Source organism: Barbus barbus (assembly GCF_936440315.1).
Source record: "Barbus barbus genome assembly, chromosome: 10".
Lineage (NCBI taxonomy): Eukaryota > Metazoa > Chordata > Actinopteri > Cypriniformes > Cyprinidae > Barbus > Barbus barbus.
Window position 1 is genome coordinate 5434749 of NC_136738.1, and position 19817 is coordinate 5454565.

A 19817-nucleotide genomic window follows, 5' to 3' on the forward strand; every position below is an offset into this window, starting at 1 on the left:
GTTCTGATGAAGACACAAACTCATCTACATCTGGGATTATATGGGATGATTGTGCACAGTAAAATATTCATTCTCCAATCCCATCAAGATACACAATTACAAAAACCTGAAACTCTCTCATATTATTTCGAAATCCTGAAACCCAAATTATTGTAATGTGTTGTTTTATTAGAGGAAGAAAAAAACACCAAGTGTTGAAATATTCAACCCCAGTGCTACAGCAGCTCCACGTGCTTGCGTATAAAAAATAAATGGTCCTAATGAGGACACAGCTGCCTTACATTTGCCTCTCCTGTGAATAATCAAAAGAACTACCATGTGTAAAAACCACACAGATAAGGGCTCATTACTCAGGTAGGAAAATATGAAAATGAAGAGCATTCCTAATCAAACGTTTAATGAAATAGTTATTTTTAGGACAATGTAGCCTACAGAATAATATCCAAATGTCTGCATGTCCCAGTGGGCAGTATTATTATGAGGAGTTATCAGGAAGTGAACACAACATCAAAACAGCCTGACCACATTAAGAGCTTTGAATAACACTGGCCTATGAGGGAGGGCGGCACAAAAAAAGCCATTACTCCGACAGAGCCATGTGGAACAAACATTAATAGTGACCTAGCTGCAGTGTGGGAATGATAGTGCGGTCCGATGAGACGGAGATAGAGCTTGTTAATCCCAAATTCAAAGTCGTATGAGCAAATCTGACACCACCTACACCGCAGAAAGCACATAGTTCATTGTGAAGTATGGTGGTGGCAGCCTCTTGCTGAGGGGCTGCTTTTCATCAGCAGGAACTGGACATCTTGTTAAAATACGAGGGAAATGGATGGTGCAAAATACGGAGAAAGGCTGCAAGAGAAGCTCTGCTGAAAACCCAAGTTTATAAGGAGACACTGGTTCAAAAGAGCAAATCAACACTGGAGTAGCTTGTGATAAACTCAGTATGCCGTTCAATGGTGATACCAATTTTAATGATGAACTGGAACGCTATTTGAAAGCGACGATGCTCAGTGCTGCTCCATATTTTATGTAGTTAGTAACCGATCAAATACCAATAATCAGCTGGTGTTTAACAAGCACAAACACAATTATAGGATGTAAATAAGGGTGTTAAATGTGATGTGAAGACTTCTGGGAATACTTTTGAGGGATGACTGAAACTAAACACTGAATCAGTTTAATGAACCTGCCAATTGAAATGAACCGTCAAAACAAAATTCTCTAAAATGATTGTGACTTGCAGTTCTACTCAGTCAACTGGAGTCATTTAGTTTGACGCATTAATAGCGATAGAGTCTAAATATGTATATTTATGTATATGATCTGTACATTGCATTAATTGTATAATGTTTAAAGGAACTATTACAGTATGAGATGAAGCGACTCTTAAAAATAAATATTTGATGACAATATAGAGGTAAAAGTGGTGACAGGTTATAGCATCAGTTATAAAATGAGTATATATAACATAATCAGTACAATCAACAGTTTATATTATGCAAAACATTTATTAACATGAACAACAGTTACATTATGAGTATCAGTACAAATATTTAGGACATCTTGGGCCCTTATCAGATCATTAGTTTATATAAGATTTTATATGAATTTTATCTGTTCACATCTTTGGTCTCACTGTAACTTGGAGAAACACACAAGTCTTATCAGATAAAACATACAGTAACATTCTTACCAAAGAAATAAACAAATGCACAACATATTTGCCTAGCAAATTGACCTCAAAAGCAAGGATGTAATAAGCATTTCCATTGTTTGTGTAATGTACAGTTCCGATGAAACATCGGGACACTCCTTCCTATAAAACTATGAAATAATGGGAAGGGCTTTGAAGATTATGAGAAATATACATTCAGTCCAGTGTGTCCAAGGGCTTGACTGGAAGTATCATTCTAACTGAATGCAAGTGCAATATTCCCATCTATATACAGTATATTACATGTCATATTTTGGCCCTTCACATGGCTGAATATTTATGAAATGGACTGTAAACTTTACAATAATTTGTTAACATTAGTTAACTGAATTAATTGAACAAACGGTGAAAAATAAGCACTCGATGTTAATTACAGTACATTAAAAACAAAAGTTGTTTCTGGTAATATTATTTAATGGAGCTAACATGAACTAACAATGAACAGTTGTATTTTATTAACTAACATTAACCAAGATTAATAAATACTGTAACATGTCTGGCTCATTGTTAATGTTAATTAACTAATGCCAACTAATGAGGCTTTTTTTTTTTTTTTATAAAGTATTATCTTGAATTCTCTTATGAAAAATAGTATGATTTTCACATACAAACTTTAAGGTTGGCTTGAAATCTATAATGTTAAACAGCACAAAAATATAGTTCAGCTCTTACTAATTTAGTTGCATATACAGATTTCTATCTAAATATAAGACATTTGTGATAATGTATGAAAAGTGACAGTTACTTTTCTGCCTCATCAGAATTACTGAAGTGTAATTTTATATCATGCTCAAAAACATTTTTTTTTTGTTGCTTTGTTCAATTTAAGTTAAATTTTATTGTTGAATGAAATCCATTTAAATTGGATTACATGAATCACTTTCATACAATAAAATGTTCATCAATATTTGAATATTTGAATGAATATTTGAATATTTACTTGTTACTGCACTGTAAAAAAAACCAAATTGAGCCAACTTACAATTTTAAAGGCAACCAGCTTCAGCAGATTTTTGCGTTTTCTTGAGTTTTGAGTTCTCAACTTGTTGTTTTAAGTTTATACAAAAAGTTGAGAATCTCCTACAAAAATAAGTTTGAGAACTCAAAAATCTGCTGAAGCTGGTTACCTTTAAATTTTAAGTTGGCTCAACTTCTTTTTTATTTTACAGTGTGTATGCCAGGACAAAATAATATCAATAAAGCATTATTGATATTGTTTACTGGGTAGCACTTTATTTTACAGTGTCCTTGTTACACCTTGCATGTAGTAATAACTGTAAATTATGCATAATTACATGACACTATCCCTACACCAAACCCTATTCCTTTAACAATAACCCTATGCTGTTAATTATTATTACGCCATACTTAAATGTATAATTAAATTATACATTTACTATAATCACAGACATTCACTGTATCAACGACACCTTCAAATAAAGTGTAAAGGCCTGCTCACACCAACAACGATAACTATAATAATAATGATAACACAATAATGTTCTGTTTATTATAAGCATGTGCTGCAGTTTTGAGCAGCATAGATTCTCATTGGCTGTCAATGTTTTATCATTCATCAGCTGGAAAAAAGCATTCTGAAAGTGATTCCAACATTATCATTGCTTTGTTTTGTTATCATTACAGTAGTGTCGACAAGTCTTTAATCGTTAACATCCTGGGTGTGAACAGGCCTTTTCTATTTACTGATATAGATCAAAAGCCAATGTTCAAGAAGATGAAAACTAATATTGTTTTAAAGTTGAGTAAATTCTTCAGACAATGAACGTGGTCTGATTTGAACAAAGTGACTTTGAACAAGAATACAGCAAATTAATTCAAACTTTTAGTTGTTTTTGTTGTTGAGAAGTAAATCTAATTGATTCAACAGCAACCAAAAAAATTAAAAGACTAAGGGCTAGATTTACTATCAGCTTTTTATAAAACCCTCATTTGGTGTTAATGTGCATCTCGTCAGTAAATCACCTGCAGAATTTTCCCGTCCCATCGGCACTTGGAATTGCGCTCTAATGCTAATTTGCCCTTTTTAGTAAATCTGGCCCTAAATTTAGTTGTGTAGAATAATAATTTAATTAAGTTCTTTGAATGTTGTATTTTTTGAGTGTAATAGTTTCAGTTCACGTGACACAATCCCTTCATTGGCGTTAGAGATAATTCTTGCACTTGATCAACTTCTGAAAAGCCCTTTTGAAATCTTCATTAAAGATGGTGTAAATCAGCGGGTTGATGAGAGAGTTCAGATAGCCCAGCCAAATCAGAAAGTTGGTCATCTCAGGAGAGAGACTGCAGGATTCACAGATGGTAACAATCACCTCATGGATGAAGAACGGCAGCCAGCAGATGACAAAAGCCCCCAGAATGAGTCCCAGAGTGGTGGCGGCCTTCCTTTCACGTGTGCTGGAGATGCGATGTCTCCTAACAGACCGCTCTCTGCGAGACCGAGACTTTGGGCTTTTCACAGTGATGCGCGCCCTGTCGCCTTCGGTGGAGGGTTCAGACACTGATTTCTCCGGAGGGCTCAGAGTGTCCAGGGTCGTCGGCTCTCTGTCGCTGCACTTGGGAAGCATGTGTCCGTTCATCTCTGGCTTGTTGAGACAGCTGGCTCTCCTGTTGTAAAGAGTCTTCGCTGCTCGGTAGATCTTGTAGTAGAGAATGAGAATGAGTACTAGCGGGATATAAAAAGCCCCAAATGTGGAGTAAAGCGCGGAGCCTATGCTGTCGTGCTTAATGATGCATGTGTTTTCTTCCTGACGTCTCAACAGCATTGGCGGCAGAGAGACGACTATGGAGAGGAGCCACACCACGCTGATCATGATGGCGGCCCGTAGAGATGTCCTCTTTCTCGAATACTCCACGGCGTCTGTAATGGCGCGGTATCGGTCCACAGCGATGGCCGCGAGGTGCAGAATGGAGCACGTGCAGCAGGTTATGTCCACAATTAACCAGATGTTGCACATGACTTCACCCATGACCCACGTGTCCATCACAATGTAGACAATGCTGAAGGGCATGACTAATATGGCCACCAAAAGGTCGGTCACGGCCAGTGAGCAGATGAGATAGTTTGCGGGATGGTGCAGCTTGCGTGTGACAATGATGGCTGTAATAACCAAGCAGTTCATGGCCGTCGTTAGCACAGCAAGAAGCGAAAGAGTGAGGGAGAGGATAATCACGTCCCATGCGTTTTTGCCGGCTCCGTCTGCATATGTTTCGTTTGAATCCATGCCTAGGATAGAATAAGACAAGCAGAATCACTGAGATGAGACAAAAAAAATCTGCTGATGTGTTCACATGGGGCTGTGTGTACTATTTAATACAATGTAGCCAAGTTGTGGCGTGAAGGTAGATTTCATTATGCACTTACACATTACTTTAAAGAGAGCTTACATCCTATTAGATAACCCTTGTCTTATAGCGGTGCAACTAAATTAAAGCAATAGTTCATCCAAAAATTTTAAGTTACAGAAAATTTACTCCTCTTTAGTCCACCCAAGATGTAGATAAGTTTGTTTCTTCATCTAAAAAGATTTGAAGAAATTTAGTGTTTCATCACTTGCTCATCAATGGATCCTCTGCAGTGAATGGGTGCCGTCAGAATGAGTCCAAACGGTTGATAAAAACATTACAATAATCCATAAGTAATACACACCACTCCAGTCCATCAATTAATGTCTTGAAGTGAAAAGCTGCGTGTTTGTAAGAACTTCAAACCATTGCTTCTAGTTTACAAGCAAAAACAGTAAATAAATATGTTGTTGGATGCACTTTTCACTGGAGGAAGCATTATTATTATGGATTATGGTATTTCGGCCAGAAGTGACATTCTAAAGTTTAAACACTGATTGATTTGTTTCAAGCATGCAGCCTTTCACTTCAGACATTAACTGATGGACTTGAGTGGTGTAGATTAATTGTGAATTATTGTGATGTGTTTATCAGCTGTTTGGTCTCTCGTTCTGACGGCACCCATTCACTGCAGAGGATCCATTGGAGAGCAAGAGATGAACTCTTTGCTAGTAAATTTCACAAATAATTAAAAATAAATGGCAAGTAATATACTGAATTAAACCTGAATTGAGAAATAGCATTTCTTGTCAAACATATTCCAATAATGTTTGTTTCATTTTTTATTTTTCAAAAAGTATTGTATAGTGTAGTTACTAAGACTGAACTGTAGCAAGTATGTAGCAACACTAAAGTCTGCTTCACAAACACCTTATTTTACAATATATATTAAATGTAATAAGAAAGCTTGAAATGTAACAGAGCACACACTTTCTTATATATTGTCTTTGCATGCAACCACAAACAAATGTCTTTTAATGACTCACCAGTTCCTACATTATCAGTTTGAATCATCACACATTTAATTTTTATCCAAACAGAACTGAAATCAACTGGAAACTATTTCAAGGCTATGCGAGTCACATAAGAAACAATCTAATGGCCTTCATGGGCATTAAATAATGTGGACATTTCTTGAGTGTGGCCTCTTGAGTGTGCTCAGTTTGTTTCACTGGGGAACACTTCTGAGTTCACCTGGTTTATTCTATTGAAATATCATGCAGTGTTTTTCACTGTTCATACCTGTACAAGTGCTGCTTATTCATCTGACAGCTTGTGTCTGTGTTCATTAAGCGAGCTGCACGTAATCACAGCATTGTGTTCAGAGATCTTGACCGAGGTGGTCCATGACATCATTTGCCACAAATCATCTGAAAGGCAAGAAGATCAAAAAGAGTGTTAATGTCAAAGGGAAGTTTGTCAGATTGTCCTTGCAGAGCACAGGAGGCAATAGATGACTGCCGCTGAGACCATTGATTAAAGAGAAATATAATTTTCTGATTCGCTCTCTTATAAAAGGAAACTGGGCCAGAGAAAGCCACATAGACCAGACAAAAGAGCTCACCGGATGCTTTCTCTTCAGTACAGCGATGAATTTGACCAACTTGATTATTTTCATTACATCAGATATCAGGCGTTTATGACTGTCCCTTGAACCTGTGTCACGTTTGACATCTTTTTCACAATCTGCCACCGTCAGCATAGCACACAGCCTATATCAATGCATAAACTATTAGTCAAACGTTTAGAATAATTAGGATTGTTTAATGTTTTTGAAAGACGTCTCTTATGCTTACAATGGCTACTTATTTATTTGATACAGAAAATACAGTAATATTGTGAAATATTGCATTTTATAAATTTCATATATTTAAAAAAATGTTTTCCTGTGAAGCAAAGCTGAATTTTCAGCATAATTAATCCAATCTACAGTGTCATGATCCTTTAGAAATCAATCTAATATGCTGATTTTCTGCTATTATCATTGTTGAAAACGGTTGAGCTGCTTAATATTTTTGTTCAAATTGCTATTTTTTTGAATAATGATTTTTAATAATGATTAATAGAATATACAGTTTATTATAACACACACACATGCACTTTGTATATCTATGCAATGAGCTTAAAAGTGTGAGGGAGTAATAAAAACGGTCGTACTGAGGCACACTTCATTACACGCTTGCAGTGTGTCTGTGTGTTAGTGCTGGCTGTGAGAATATGGTTGTCATAGAGACTCACAGGGACATGCTTTCTGAGGAAAAGGCCAAAGCTATACAACAAAAATTGATTTTAAACACTCTACAAGCTCTTTCTCTGCCAGCATGATGACGTTAGTGTATTAGTCAGGTTGGTTTTGATGTAAGGTCAGTTTATCTGAAGAACAGATCAAATCATGTTATTTGTCTCTGTATGGGAAGAATTACTTCCGTGTCTGACAGATAAGATTATAATTTTGAGAAATGTTTTTGAAAAAAAGTGACTGGGGTAATGTCGGCTGAAAATTCAGATGAAAGGAGTGAATATATAATATATATGAATAAATAATATATGATCAAACTTGCGATAGCAACAAGCACCAGAAATCAGGCTCGGAGCAAAAATATTTAGTTGATTCTGCAGCTAAAGGAGTTTTTTAGACTGCGTTTTAAGGTTTCATAGCTCACATACTGTATTTCCTATTGAAACATTTGGGCATATCATGTGTCTGATTCAATCAAATGTAATTTTCCTGTATCCAGAGTAATTAGTCACATGATATTTACAATGCAGATTATTAAAATTCACATACTCCTGGGTGGTGCATGTGCCAGCCAAGCAACTGCCATTGAGATGAATGGGAACATTAATGGATATCTGTCTCTAGCTATTTTAGTGGCAGGTACTATTAGAGGGAGAGACAAGCTCATACTAAACAGCATTTAATTTGACAAAATGCCTCTGAATGCTAAATACGTCATTCTTTTTTTTTTCTCAAAATAAAAAGACTGCAAAATCTTAAATGTGCATATGAACACTATAGAACACTAACGAAGATTTCCAACTGTTATACATTTTAAAACATTTAAAGCAGGCCGGGTTAACCTTAGTAACAGTAGATCTCAACACTGATTACTGTCAGACTTTCAAAATCCTTTTTCACTTGAATTAAGATTATAATAATTTCAATTGAAAGCACATAGCCATCACAAAATCAGACTTTAGCACCTCTTTTTACTTTGAGATCATTCTGGGGTTAGGCTAAATATAGATTTAAAATCAGAATATATAGTTTAATAGCTATGATACCGTTTTGAAATCAAATCTTTGAATTGCTATTGACAGGAAACACTGGCACCTATCAATGCCTGAAAAAATAAAGCATAAATGCCTACATAAACCCACACAGGAAATAAAACAGTTGTCTGTGTCGTAAACTCCTGAAACATTGGTGTCTCGTATTTTAGAGCAGTCGAAGCAATTTGGGAAATACCATAGTATTACAGGTGGTAAATAAAACATGACGTTCACCACAATGTGTTTTTCCATGATCTGTGACTAATAAACATGCATAAAAAGCAACAGATTCACCCACACAAACTCAAAACTCTATCAGTGTGTCTTTTAAGGGGGGCCAAGTGTAACCTGACTATGTAAATTCATGGACTAAATGAAAGCGCAACTAGACTAATGCATTTCATACACAAAATGACAAGTGCCAGTAGCATTTAGTTCAACCTCTTTGATGGATGAAATGCATATCTCATTCACTGTATAAGCATTTTGTGATATGCTGGAATCATTTGTTGTCCTGTTAAGTCAAATATAATTTTACTCCAGCAGTTTCTACAGCATATATTTCTAATTCAATTATCAGACTTCACACACCAGGTCACAAACATTTAACACTTTTAATATTAAAAGCAACATTCTCAGAAATGTCAAATGAGGCTTTTCTTTTTTTTAATATATATATTTTTTTTTATAAACAATGTTCAGTGGTCTTGTCATGATTATTCATTAGACATACTGGACAGATATTCATTTAGGAGAACTTGTTAATTGCTAGGCCTATAAACCTGCAAGTTCACAAATCTATAGGTGTCTGATTAGTTTGTTAGAATAATAACCAAGTGAATGAATAATTAAAACAAACATCTGGCACACAAAATGATTGACAAAGACTTCAATGTCTCAAAAAATGTAATAAGGGAAAAACATGTACACAAGCATGAAGTAATGAATAAAAATTGGAACATCTGACATGAAACCTTACCTTGAAGATAAGTTGTTCTCAATACCCATTTAGCCTATATTTATTGCACTATTTGCAGTCTGAATATTAGGGCAGCCTTTATCTTGCTTTTTATAAAATATTACCAACGTAAGATTTTCTTTTATTTTTATGAGTTCAAAAAAAGTGATAGAGCACGCCTAAGTTTTGATATATTTACAGTAGGACATTTACAAAATATCTTCATGGAACATGATCGTTATTTAATATCCTAATGATTTTTGGCATAAAAGAAAAATCGATAATTTTGACCCATAAAACGTATTGTTGGTTATTGCTACAAATATACCTGTGCTGCTTATGAGTGGTCCAGGGTCACATATATAAGACAAAAATTAATAAATGCGACAAAAGTACAATAACAAAACAATTAAATTAACTTAAAATAAAAACTGAAAGTATAAGAATAAAAGCTAATTCAAAATGTTAATAAAATGCTATAATAATATATAAATAATACTAAAATAACACTGTCATTACTTTAGAATACAATATATTAAAGGGGTCATATGATGCGATTTCAAGTTTTCCTTTCTCTTTGGAGCGTTCCAAACTGTTTTTGCATAGATAAGATCCCTGAAGTTGCAAAGACTGAAGTCTCAAAACCAAAGAGATATTCTTTATAAAAGTTAAGACTCAGCCACGCCCCCCTAAAACGGCTCATTTAAACACGCCCCCACATGTCTACGTCACAGTGTGGGAAGATTTGCAAAACACTGCCCAAACATATATGCGATGAAAGACGACAGAACTATTATTCTCCAGTAGTATTGTTGCTGTCGATGGCACCATGTCGTGGAGATGCTGTGTTTTGTTGTGAAAGCGAAAGTACTTTGTTTGGGCTTTGAAAGTAAGTTGTATTTACAACACTGTTCCAGAACAGTTCAACCCAAATATTAGAGTGTGTGCAGCGCATATTACGGAGGATTGTTTCCTGAACCTGGGAGAGTAGCCTACAATGCTGGCTTGCACAAAGGTTGTTTCTATAAAGTGAGGCAATTCCAACTTTGCAAGGACTCACAGCATGTAAGTATGTTTTCATATTTAAAGAATTTGCCACTGACTATTCAAACGCGAGTTTTGAGCATTGTAGAGTAGTGCTTGTTGTTTGTTGTTTCTCTGATCACAAATGCAGACATAAAAGACAGCATAAGTCATTATAATCAGTAAACCGGGACACGGCATCACAATATGGTGAGGGGTGTAACATTTTCGTCTCACGCTTGAGGTATTCGGCCAATCACAACACACCGGATAGCTGGCCAATCAGAGCACGCCTTGCTTCTCAGAACGATGAGCTTTGTAAAAATCGGTGCGTTTCAGAAAGGTGGAGTATAGAGGAGCAACAATAATGTACAGCATGTGGAAAATAATGTGTTTTTTGAACCTTAAACTGCATAAACACATTGCATTACACCAAATACACAAAATAATGTTCTTTTTAGCAACGTCATATGACCCCTTTAAACTATTTTAGATTAAGACAGCATAAGCAAAACATTTCACAAAAAGTTTGAGTTTTAAATTATACATCAGTAGATATAATGTTTAAAGGATAAAAAGGTATTATGACAACTCCAGGTAGTCAAATATTATGTCCATATTTAATGTGATGAGCTACACCTGTGTAGAGGAGAACTTCATACATCCAGTAAAAAAATCACATGCTGTTGAGTAAATGCAAAAATGCTGACTATTTTTCCCCACTGATAATATTCTACTAAAAACGCAGAAGTAATATCCCCATATTTTGCCAATAATATAAAACAGCACCATTTCCAGCTGCCTTTGTAGCAAACTGTAGCTAATTGTCACTTAGTTGTAAAACTCTGGCAAAGACTTAAGACTAAAACTGAAAAACATCCTTATCATATCTGTATATTAAAATAGGCAGTATATTACATTTACATGATCAGTGCTGATTAAATGACAAGCACCTCAGATAACAACTGGAAATACCCATAGGCAAATCAGTCTAGTATTATTATAAGTGATTCAGCAATACGGAACCTTTATGCAACATCCATCAATATTTGATATCAACTGTATAAACTTTTAAATATGTAAGCTATAAATGAAGTTCACGAAGACACGATGCACCACCTGTTGGTGTCTCTGCAATCCAGAAAGAGCTCTAATTGCATTTTGAGTGAGGTGCCTCTCAGCACTAGGTCTGAAAATGACATGCTTGATGAGAGTACTTAATACATACTTCCTCTTCACAGCAGGTGCTAATGAAAAAAGATAACAGTGCCACTTGGCATAATATAACGAGTGATGTCATCAGAGCCAGGGCAGTATCAAATCTGACTGAACCGAGAATAATTACACTTACATAAAGTGTGAAAAAAGGGGCATATGAGAAAATGATGAACTAAGAAACTGATAGAGAAGATTTGAAAGCAGGGATGCATGCTTCATTTCTGCTGTCAATTACATTCTGCATATCTTGCTATGACAAGAGAACGGCGGAAATCAGCAGTCATGATGATAACTGAACGCGACATCATTTTGAGCGAAATGGGAATTATGACAAAGATCCAGGCGTTTCAAGGACAAATACTGTATGAGGCAGCACAAATATGAAGTACCCTGAGCATTGTAATGTTGCTTTATAATTTCCTTCACCTCTTGAGGGGAATAAAGGGCTTCTTCACAATGTGTGCTTTCTTTGTTGAATGACTTTGGGGTTTGGGGAGATACAGTAGCATAAACTTCATTAAAATTATAATTCGGTCATCATTTGCTCAGCCTTATGTATATATTTCAAAATTGCATGATTTGTTTCTTCTGTTGAATGCTGAATCATGTATTCACTACTCTTTTCCATATAATGAAAGTGAGTGAGAATTCAGTCCAGACCAGCATCAAATTATTATAAAGCAATCTTCTATATGACTCAAGTCTTCTGAAATCATGTGATAGATTTGAGTGAAGAACAGACCAAAATTTAGTGCTTGGCAATCAAAGTCAATCATGTGAACAGCTATAGTATATCACAATTGAGACAAGACAACCACATTGAGGCAAAAATTTAAAATACAAAACATCAAAAAAATCCCCAAACCACCATAGGACAACACCCAAACAGTCCCCCATCCTTTTTATAGTTTACAATTACTTGTCCTAGAATAGATCAATTCGTAACTACACAACATATTTAGGTCAAAATTACCCATTACTTATACAATAGTTATTTTGTTTGCCATGGAATGTGGCAATTTTGACTATAAAAACACAAGAAAACAAACCATAAAATCTTAATCTTGTGCTGTAAACCACATATTCAGAATGAATGTGATTTTGTTTCTTTGGAACTGTTAAATCGAATCATTTCTCTGCGACTCTAATGGCTTTTGGATTCCTCGAACTGAATCTTTTGGATTGAATCTTCTGAACTGAAGCTTCCAAATGAATCTTTTGAATAATGTTGAAAAGTAATGTTGAAAAGTAGTTATGTTAGGTATGAAATGTGCATATAAATACATTTGATTTAAAGGATTCAGAAATATTTTAGTTTCTATAGCTGTAAATATGTAAAACAGCTTACATTTTAGATGTTGTCAGTGTGTCCATACATTGTATATTTCAGCATTTACCTGTGGAAATGAGTGGCGAGTACATTCTTCAACATTTCTCCTTTTGTGTTCCAAGGAAGAAAGAAACTCATATGTGTTTGTAATGACATGAGGTTGAGTATGTAATGACCGTTGTGTCATTTTGTTGAACCGTCCCTTTAACGACTGCTGCACATCGTCAGCTGCGTTTTGATTAACATGATTGCAATACTCTCATATGCAGCGTCTGAGATGGGAGAAAAATAGCTGACCTGTCAGTCTTTGTGTCAAATGAATAACCATTAAAGGGTCTCCTCTCGAAAGAAGTCCCTGTTTCTTTGTTAGAACGATGTCAAACTTGAGCCGAGGCACTTAAAAATGCAATTAACATTACTCAAAGAGATGCCTGGAGATTGTATGCTATTTCTGTTGCATCCGCTATGTTTCTCAGAAGGAGCTTCATGGGAAAATATGCTTCCTGTTGTCAGTTATGATGCCAGCTGTGGAGAAGGTGTTGGGACAATAAGACATTAAACAGGCCCATTTATTTGGATCAAAGTGATGCAAAGCAGTCGTCTTGCGAATTTCGTCTCTTATGCAAACAAGCCGTGAACTAAGACAATGGACGCAGCTGTATTACCCTGTCTTGTCAGAATGGCCATATCCGGATACCTTTGGTATTGTATCTAAGAACACAATCCACAATTTGTCCTGTTGCTCACATAAAAGCACAGTTTCCAAGATGTCTCTGGGGAGGCACTTCATTGATTTTAGCCTCGCCAATACCTACACCTACAGCTGTGAAACCACATAACCCAGATACATCTGAGCTATGTGACAAAAGCTTCATTAATCACTGCTGTGTAATCTTTATCTTCTCAGAGATCAGATAACATTAGATAAGATTATTTACATGAGATCAAATAACAGCCTAAACATTAGAAGTATTTTCTGAGATGAAGGCCTTAAAAAAACGTTACAAGATACATGATTTCTGGTCACATCTAATCGCTATTAGAGCACAACAGTGGCCGCTCACATTTTCACTGGCCTTGAAAGTATTTTTGCCCATTTATTGTCTTTATTGGCATGTAAAAAATTCTGCAATAAAGAATCTTTCAGCTAAACCATCATAAACTTTGAAAATGTTAAATGTGAAAATTCATGTCTTTACAGACACAGTAAAAAAGATACAATCATAGAACCAAACATGTCTATATATATATATATATATATATATATATATATAAAAAATTATTTATACTGGAAAAGCAATATTCAGAGTATTGATTAATGAAGTTTAATTATTCATATGCTTTAAACAAAGAATGAATAATAAATCTATTTAAGAAAAAATATATATTTTATTTTATAGTGGAAATATAGTATAACCCCTAGAACTAGTCCCTTTACTCTTCTCTGCAAGAGATCTTCGAGAAATGCAATATTCACATGGATAATTTCAAAACTGCTCACTGTGAGAAGAAAAAACAAAACACACCAAGACTGTTCTACCACACACTTCTCTAGACTAAACACACGACTGCATCCAAGTCTTCTCAATACAGAAACTCAGACTTGTGTGAAATGACCAGACAAAGTCCATAAGCTCCTCACACTCTAAACCTATGCTGACAAATGCTCCCGAGCGGAGAGTTGCCAGTGCATAACACAGTATCTGTTATTGTTGACAAATGACTCTTGCACAACATATGTTATTGTGCCTCACTGTGTCTGGATGAAGTCCAGAATTCTTTCTTTTCTCTAAAACGGTGGTGAGATATAGAGGGTTCTGGGGTAGTCATTCATCTACCAATTGCATGTCATGAAAAAAGAAAAAATGCAAAGATCATATGGTAAAATATCAAGTGAGCAGCCAATATGCTAATGAAAGAAAACAGTATTCGCCAATAACATCTAGCAAAAATGTGCATAAACCAGAAATCTCCAATAATTGTATAAAAATTAAATACTACTCTATCTTGAGATGGATGCTTTTCTCTGGATTCTGAAAAAGCCCTTCATTAATTATTTGCATGTCATGGAGAGGAAAAAAATACCAAGAACAGCTTATCAAGTCATCAGCCAATATGCTAATGAACGGAAACAAAATTTGCCCATAACCGGCCAGTAGCCTATGCTAATGAGACATATAGTGTGGAATTTAGACGTGATTATAAATAGCAAAGGACACGCTCACGTGGTCAGAAAAACACCAAATATGGATCTCAATATTCATCATTCACTACAGTCTATATTGTCTCCCATGCAACAATCCAAAATTGTTTAAGTTATATATGCAGCAAAAGGGTGAAGGGGAATATTAGTTATGTAAACCTGATTATTGTATAAATGCGTACAATACAAAGCATCCAATATTTATGCACACATACACTGCAGTGTTATCTGTTGCATTTTTAGGTTACTTAGGACCAATCCTAAAATCTTTTTTTTTCTTCTGTGCACCACTTGACTGCTAATAACACTTTTTCTGTTATCACTGTTTAATGTTGCCATGCACATACTGTAGGATATATCAGAATTTGTGTGATCAATTAATGAATCAGTTCAGAGTGGATTTCTATACTTGGTTTATCTGTAAAACACACATCAGTCACCTCATATCTGACAAACTGATCAACCATCAAACTGATCATTAAAGACGCATCTTGATATGAATGCAATACAGTACATGTTTTTAATCATAACAACTCCAATTATTCAGATTAAGAATTAGATAATGACAGATTTGATCTGATAAAATGTGTCTCATAAAACTCTTCCGTTCACACGAGACAGGGCAAAAAAAAAAAAAAAAAAAACTCCCTGTGTCTGAATAATCCAGTTTATTTTAGCAATATTCACAACAAGCCATTACCAGGCAAACTTGATACAACTTTATCGGCCGTTAATATCAGAGGAACTTCCAGAAAGCTCTTGTACAGAAACCAGCATAACATAAAAATGAAGTAATGACTTACGCTGTGATGTGTTGAGATGAGATGAAGGCATTCCTGTGGAAGGCTCACGCTGTAATGTGATGTTTCTCCTCACGAGACAGATTAATGTCTTTCACAGGTGCACACGAGCGCTCTTGCTCATACTGACGCACGTGCGCAGTGTAAATGAGCTACTAGATGGAGCGACTGCTGGATACAGGTAAATTTAGTTAGTGTAATCGCTATCTATTATGGAGCACTCACAGCTCTCTCTCTCTCTCGCTCTCGCTCTCGCAATGTTAAATATTCATGAGGCTTTACTGGTATGTGCTTAAAAAAACCGATAGGCGATATAAATATAGTCTAGCCTAGGTATTATTAGAAGTAGTACACACCCATTACTGCACTTGAAGTATCCTACGCAATTTCCCGCGAAATCCGTCACGACAAATCTAAATAAAAATAATTAATAACAGCTAAGGCATTATTTGAAATGTATTATGCACTAAGTCATTATTTATATTTGGAAAATACAAACAAACAGCATATAAAACAACTAGATTTGGAGGAATTTCTTGGCATCATTCAGAAATGTAGCAAAAACACTATCATTACCTTCATGGAATATAGCCTAGGTAAAATATCAGCATTAGCTAAGATCTCAACAGAGCGAAACAGAAGTGCAAATGGAACTGTAAGGGTTTGAAAGGATACAGAATAATGCAAAGCATCTTGAGGACGTAGTATTTAAAACGAAATAATAATAAAATAGATATTTTACTATAAACTCACTATAAACAGTCTACAGCAATCATATCACATAATTTTATTATTTAACTTTTTTCCTTGGGGTGCTTTTTAGGAGCAAAAACAGCCATAATTTAGTTTGCACTTTTGCAAATTTACTGTTTCAATAAATAAAAAGCAAGTTTCTGGATTTAAAGAGTTCTGGAAGTGACAGTGTGTTTCCAAAGTACAATTTAAGTCTTTTATCTGAAAAGATCAAGGGACTTTTAATTCCTCATGATATCACTTTTTTACTTCAGTGAAGATAAATTTGCCTTTGAAATAAAAATGATTTATTATTTGAAGAGGATGTCACCTTTGTGCCCTCTAGATAACATAAATAGTTTCCCTATAGTTAAGTGACCAATTTTTTAATCAGACAGTTACAATGAGAGGAGCTAAATGTAATTTGCTTGTAAGGTTTATGCATGATGCATAGTGTAAGGAGTGAAATTTTGTCTTTATGAAATTAATTCCTTGTGAAGCTGAAACTCAGGAACTCTCGTAATACACATGCCATGCAACAAAACAATAAACTTTCTAATCTGACAGGAAGATCTGGGAGAAAGACCATTTGCTCATCTGTCCCTTCACCCATCCTTAGGCCCCCTCCTATCCCCCTGGGCATGACATAGAAGGACTCAAGGTGCCAGACTTACAAACTGCATTTATTATATCTTAAGAATTCCTGATCTTAACCCCTTCATGTTTGTTATCGTTCTAAAGGTCTCTGTGCGATTAAAATGGTCTCGATTTCTCAACAGTCCCTTATATTATGAGAAAGATTGAAAACTTAAGTGAATTCTGTACTTCTGTGCAATGTTGTAAACATTGCTCTACACCACATGTGACCATATGGGTGCGAGAACAGCTTCTACAGAGGCTTCTCATCCCCCTTACACAGATGTAATCTTTTGGGGGCCGAGAATAAATGTTTATGGCCCTTTTGTTCTGGTAGTATTTAAGGGAAAGTTGCAAATCAGTCATTGCGATTCTGTAGCCAGAAAGCCCGTAGTGTGGCGTGCGTCTCTACACTCCATACTATGTATTTTCTAAGGTCAGCACCTTTTACTCAAACTGAAGGCTCATGAATGATAGGAGCAGTAGGTGCATCATCGGAGACCTTCTGATTTCTGTCTGGTGCTAAGTAAACTACACTTTTTGTCATAAGCAAGCATTAGGCGGTGGACACTTAGGTATTAGTCTATCTAACATCAGACTGGCGAGTTTGTGATCGTAAGATCCACGTAAGGCCAACCTGAGACTTAAAAGAGACATTAGGTCCCCATGAACGGATAATTGAAAGTATAGTGAGTCTGGAATAATCAGGTATGTAAATGATAACACAACAAATGTTATGATCAGATTTTAAAATTATTATCGCTATTTGTATTCAACAAACACTTGAAATTGGAGTCAGATTTCAACGAGAAAGGAGTCAGAATTAAATTAGAAACCAAAGTTTTGATAAATCAAGTGATTTATGCGTGAACACGTATTGAACCTTCGACCAGGCCGCTGGGCTTTTTGGGCCGGATTCTTACAATAGTAATAAAGTTCCTTTTCAGATATGTGACCCTGGACCACAAAACCAGTCTTAAGTGTCAATTTTTTAAAACTGAGATTTATACATCATCTGAAAGATGAATAAATAAGCTTTCCATTGATTTATGGTTTGTTAGGATAGGACAATATTTGGGCCGAGATACAACTATTTAAAAACCTGGAATCTGAGGGTGCAAAAAAAAATCTAAATATTGAGAAAATCGCCTTTAAAATTGTTCAAATTAAGTTCATAGCAATGCATATTACTAATCAAAAATGAAATTTTGATATATTTACCGTAAGAAATTTACAAAATATCTTCATGGAACATGATCTTTACTTAATATCCTAATGATTTTTGGCATAAAAGAAAAATCGATAATTTTGACCCATACAATGTATTTTTGGCTATTGCTACAAATATACCCCTATATTAAGACTGGTTTTGTGGTCCAGAGTCACATATGTACATATTTTTCATATGTTCCCATTCACCCAGAGTCTAGAATATGTGAGTAAACTAGAAGCAGCATGTTTCAACAGCAAAGCTGCCTTCCAGACAATGAAGTAAAGCAAAAAATGAAGGTTTGGGAATTTAATTAGTGGAGCTGTAGATGCTGAAAAGGTCAGACTGTCACTGTCAGTGGCCTTTGACTTTCTTTGTGCATGCAATAGTGAGGCCCTTTTCATGAGTAAATTGGTCTCATCCTCCCTCTTTAGCTTGTGGTAAACTGTAAAACGTCTCCAATTAAATGGGCAGTTTCCAAAAACATCCAGAGAATCACTCTATTTATCTCGCTGAGTTAGCATTCCCAGCCATCTCCATGAGCGTTTGGCCTTTGCCTAATTCTAATCACCTCTAATGCGAGCTCAGTAGTCCAACATTTTCATTTTACAGAGCATGTAACGCAGGCCTGTAACCACCAGATATTGAGGTGGATGAATCCACCCACCCAATAATTAGAAATGGCCATGATGAAATTAATATTAACTAAGATTAATAAATGCTAACTAATGTAGTTAACTAATGAACTTTATTGTAAAGTGTTACTGAAACATTTAATATTTGACAACTGTTTTATGATAGAAATGTCAAACAACCAATGGCAACATCCAGTAATGTCTACTTTTTTGCCATTTTAAGTATAGGCTATAATTTATGCGATGCAAGTAATTCATGAGTAATGAAGTAAGTAAAGAGACAAGAAACATTGTCGGATATTACATTGGTAAATGAGTGAATGCATACATATTTTAACATAAAATATTATTTACAAATAGTTCAAATTCACATCTACATTTTAATGGTTGTATTTCCCTTTCTTTATTCCTCTGAATCCCTTTAAATCGTGAATTATTTAATTGCTTTAAATGAAATTGAAATTTACCCCCCTCCAAAAAAAAAAACCTCCCCACAATGTTCAAGACTTCAAGAATTGTTTATGGCGTTGATGTAATGTAGTGTATTGTTTATCTTTTTAATATAACATTCGTTATTTTTTTGAATTTGTTTAATATAACATTCGTTCATATAACATGCCCTCTTTTGTTCAGCAAAAAAACAGAACAGATGGTAGTAAAATAAACTTGAATAAACTTGGCATCCTTCCCCAGAAAATCTCATAGGAAAACATTAC

The 19817-nt window shown here is 35.2% G+C and overlaps 1 protein-coding gene across 1 annotated transcript; it reads right to left on the reverse strand.

Moving 5' to 3' along the window:
* Window positions 1-1502: 1502 nt before the first annotated feature.
* On the reverse strand, window positions 1503-16086 carry LOC306875874 (5-hydroxytryptamine receptor 1F-like). Its single transcript, XM_079426627.1, has 4 exons — window positions 15892-16086; window positions 6326-6453; window positions 3375-4964; window positions 1503-3150 (listed from the first exon to the last, which is right to left on the reverse strand). The coding sequence occupies exon 3, from the start codon at window positions 4960-4962 to the stop codon at window positions 3883-3885; it is 1080 nt and encodes a 359-aa protein (XP_079282753.1). The 5' UTR covers window positions 4963-4964; window positions 6326-6453; window positions 15892-16086; the 3' UTR covers window positions 1503-3150; window positions 3375-3882.
* Between the last annotated feature and the right edge of the window lie 3731 nt (window positions 16087-19817).